At 32.9% G+C, this 2500-nt stretch overlaps 1 protein-coding gene across 2 annotated transcripts in view; it reads right to left on the reverse strand.

The window, feature by feature from the left end:
* LOC125042207 (WD repeat, SAM and U-box domain-containing protein 1-like) overlaps nucleotides 1–2500 on the reverse strand; it is a 23073-nt gene that overhangs the window by 8324 nt on the left and 12249 nt on the right. Inside the window, exon 5 of one of the 2 annotated variants that reach the window (XM_047637708.1) lies at nucleotides 1401–1433. The exons of the other annotated variant lie outside the window; for it this stretch is intronic. Within the exon in view, the coding sequence (XP_047493664.1) occupies nucleotides 1401–1433 (33 nt within the window). The remainder of the gene's footprint in view (nucleotides 1–1400; nucleotides 1434–2500) is intronic. 2 annotated transcript variants of the gene reach the window in all.

The raw sequence follows: 2500 nt of genomic DNA on the forward strand, positions 1-2500 counted from the left end.
CTCTCCGCTCAACTCTGAAAGCTCCTTTGTTATTGTTGTTGCTTTTAGACTTCATACTGAAACACATAGGCAAAGATATCAAAGATAGCAATGCCATATAAGGCACCATAAAAATATATTTCAAAATACTATTTATAGTTGAAAAGTGCTTCCGGCACTTATACACTAATTTAATGAAAAGTAATGATTACCACATTGGCTAGGAAAAAGGTACCAAAACTATTGGTAGTGGCTCTAATGCTGCTAAGACAGAATAGCATATGTAGATATTCCAACCAATTTCTTTGCAATTCTCACAGTTCTGCCATTTTTATGGGACCAAACTTTTCAAGTTTTCCCCAGCAGTTGCAGTCTTCAGTACTTTTTGATAAGAAAGTTCTAATAGTGCTTGTCAAGAAGTTATACAACGATATAAAAAATCTTGCTTGATAGAAATTGCTAGTAATTCTTAACCAATACTTCCTGTTTGCCATTTTTCTTTGGGACTAGTACCATTAGAGGTACTGCTAGTACTTTTGAAGTAGTTTTCCTAGCAGTTGCAGTAATCTGTACTTTTTAGTATAAGAGTATTGCAATTCTGAAGTGTTATGTACCAGATGTATTTCCTAATACTGGTTATTGTATGGGTGATGCATCTTAATAGATATTGCTCTTAACCATTATCAAATCTAAGACCCAAATTAGGTTATGAAGCCTATGGTAGAAGATAGTTTCAAGACCTCAATTTGAAGTCATTATAAAAGTTATGCTCTTAAATCTTTCAACAGATTTGGCATTTTTGAAGCAGTAAATGACTAGTATGTAGACAGGTATGCAGACATTCATTTGTGATATAATGGTAATTCCTTATATATAATGAAGTAACCAAAAATGGCAGGGAGGAAACTCTTAGTCTTTACCAGCAGGAAAAACAATAAAGAAAACATATATGGCTACAGTTCACTTTATCAGCATATAAAAATGTATAAAAACAAATAATTTTGCTTTTTTATTATCTGCAATTCATTTATCCCTTCTCATAAGGTGTCCACTGTCAATCCAAATTTGTTATCCTCATTCACAAAAAAAACTTTCAAAAAAATTAACATCAGTCTACATAAATCCATTTAAAAGACTGATACATTTTGCTTGCTGATAACATTCAAAAGGAACAGTGTGATGTGTGAGGTTTTTTAAGTAAAACTTCTAGAAGACATAATTGGTAACAAAAAAAAAATAGCGCACATTATGTACCATGCAATTGCCTCCTTATTAAATCAGTGGACTATAAGAATTACCGACACCAACTAATCACAGAAGTAGGAGGTATCTCCCAGAGGAACACTGATCAGAGCAACATGCACAATTGCACATTCACTGTTTGTGTTCACTTCTTCAGTGTTTTAGTCTCTCTCACTCACCTCAACAAACACTGTTCTGGCGATTGCCTGTGTCTGAAAAGATGTTTGTGAGAATAAGTTGTACATCACACACAGGTTTTCAAAACTTCAAGGCCACAAACTAATAGATAAATGACACACTCATACAGCACAGGACAGGCAGCAGGAAAACTGCAAAATCTGACATTCATTAACAATGCATCTTGATGCAGCCTGGTCTTCCACCGTGCTTTACATAAATTAAAAAGAATAAGTGGCAATGGAGAATATGATAATAAATGAAAAAAATAAGGATATATCGTGCTTATTTTGGGTTTTGTTCAGTTGTCCTACACTTGTGATGGAAAGTCATTGGTTATTTAGTCCTCTGAACATTTCTTATATATTTTTCTTTTTTTTTACCAACTCTTATTGAAATATCTATTTCAAAATTTTCCAAACCTTCTGCCAAAAGAATCTTCCTTGACTATCATAACCCCATGAACTAATGAATTTTCACTGAGACACAATATTACACAAAATAGAAAGGAAAATTCAATAATTCTTTTGAAAATATCTACATAAGTTAACTCAGTGTCAGGCTACATCTCGTCTCCATACTAAATAATGAAGGGCCCTAATGTCCTACCAGTTTCACCTCATTTCCTTAAAATAGCTTTTGGCCCAAAAGAAATATGACTTGATTAGTGTGGATTCTAACACTGAATCAAATGGTATATCTGATTTTATCAGACCTTAAACACTTTTCGAATGGGTATTATTATCTCTTACACTAGTCATCTTAAACAGAACACACATTGTGGACTCGAATTACAACCATCAACAGTGTATAGTATGACAGATTTAGCTTTAATTTGTAATCTGAATGATATCAAACTTTCCTGTTACTAAATTGTATATCTCAGGCTACATCATGACAATTATGATATGCGATATCATGATGCTGATGCTTTTGATATGAAGGAAACAAGAACAAATAAAAAAAGAAGGTTTTCTGAAGATACATCCACACTACTTAATTGCTGCTGAAAGTTAATCTAAGAAATATAAACACTAACTGCTAAACTTTAACCCATATAAAGGAAGCTAATGTTCTGCCACAGTCTGAAATAAAATTGAAA

This window comes from Penaeus chinensis, chromosome 3 (assembly GCF_019202785.1).
Source record: "Penaeus chinensis breed Huanghai No. 1 chromosome 3, ASM1920278v2, whole genome shotgun sequence".
Lineage (NCBI taxonomy): Eukaryota > Metazoa > Arthropoda > Malacostraca > Decapoda > Penaeidae > Penaeus > Penaeus chinensis.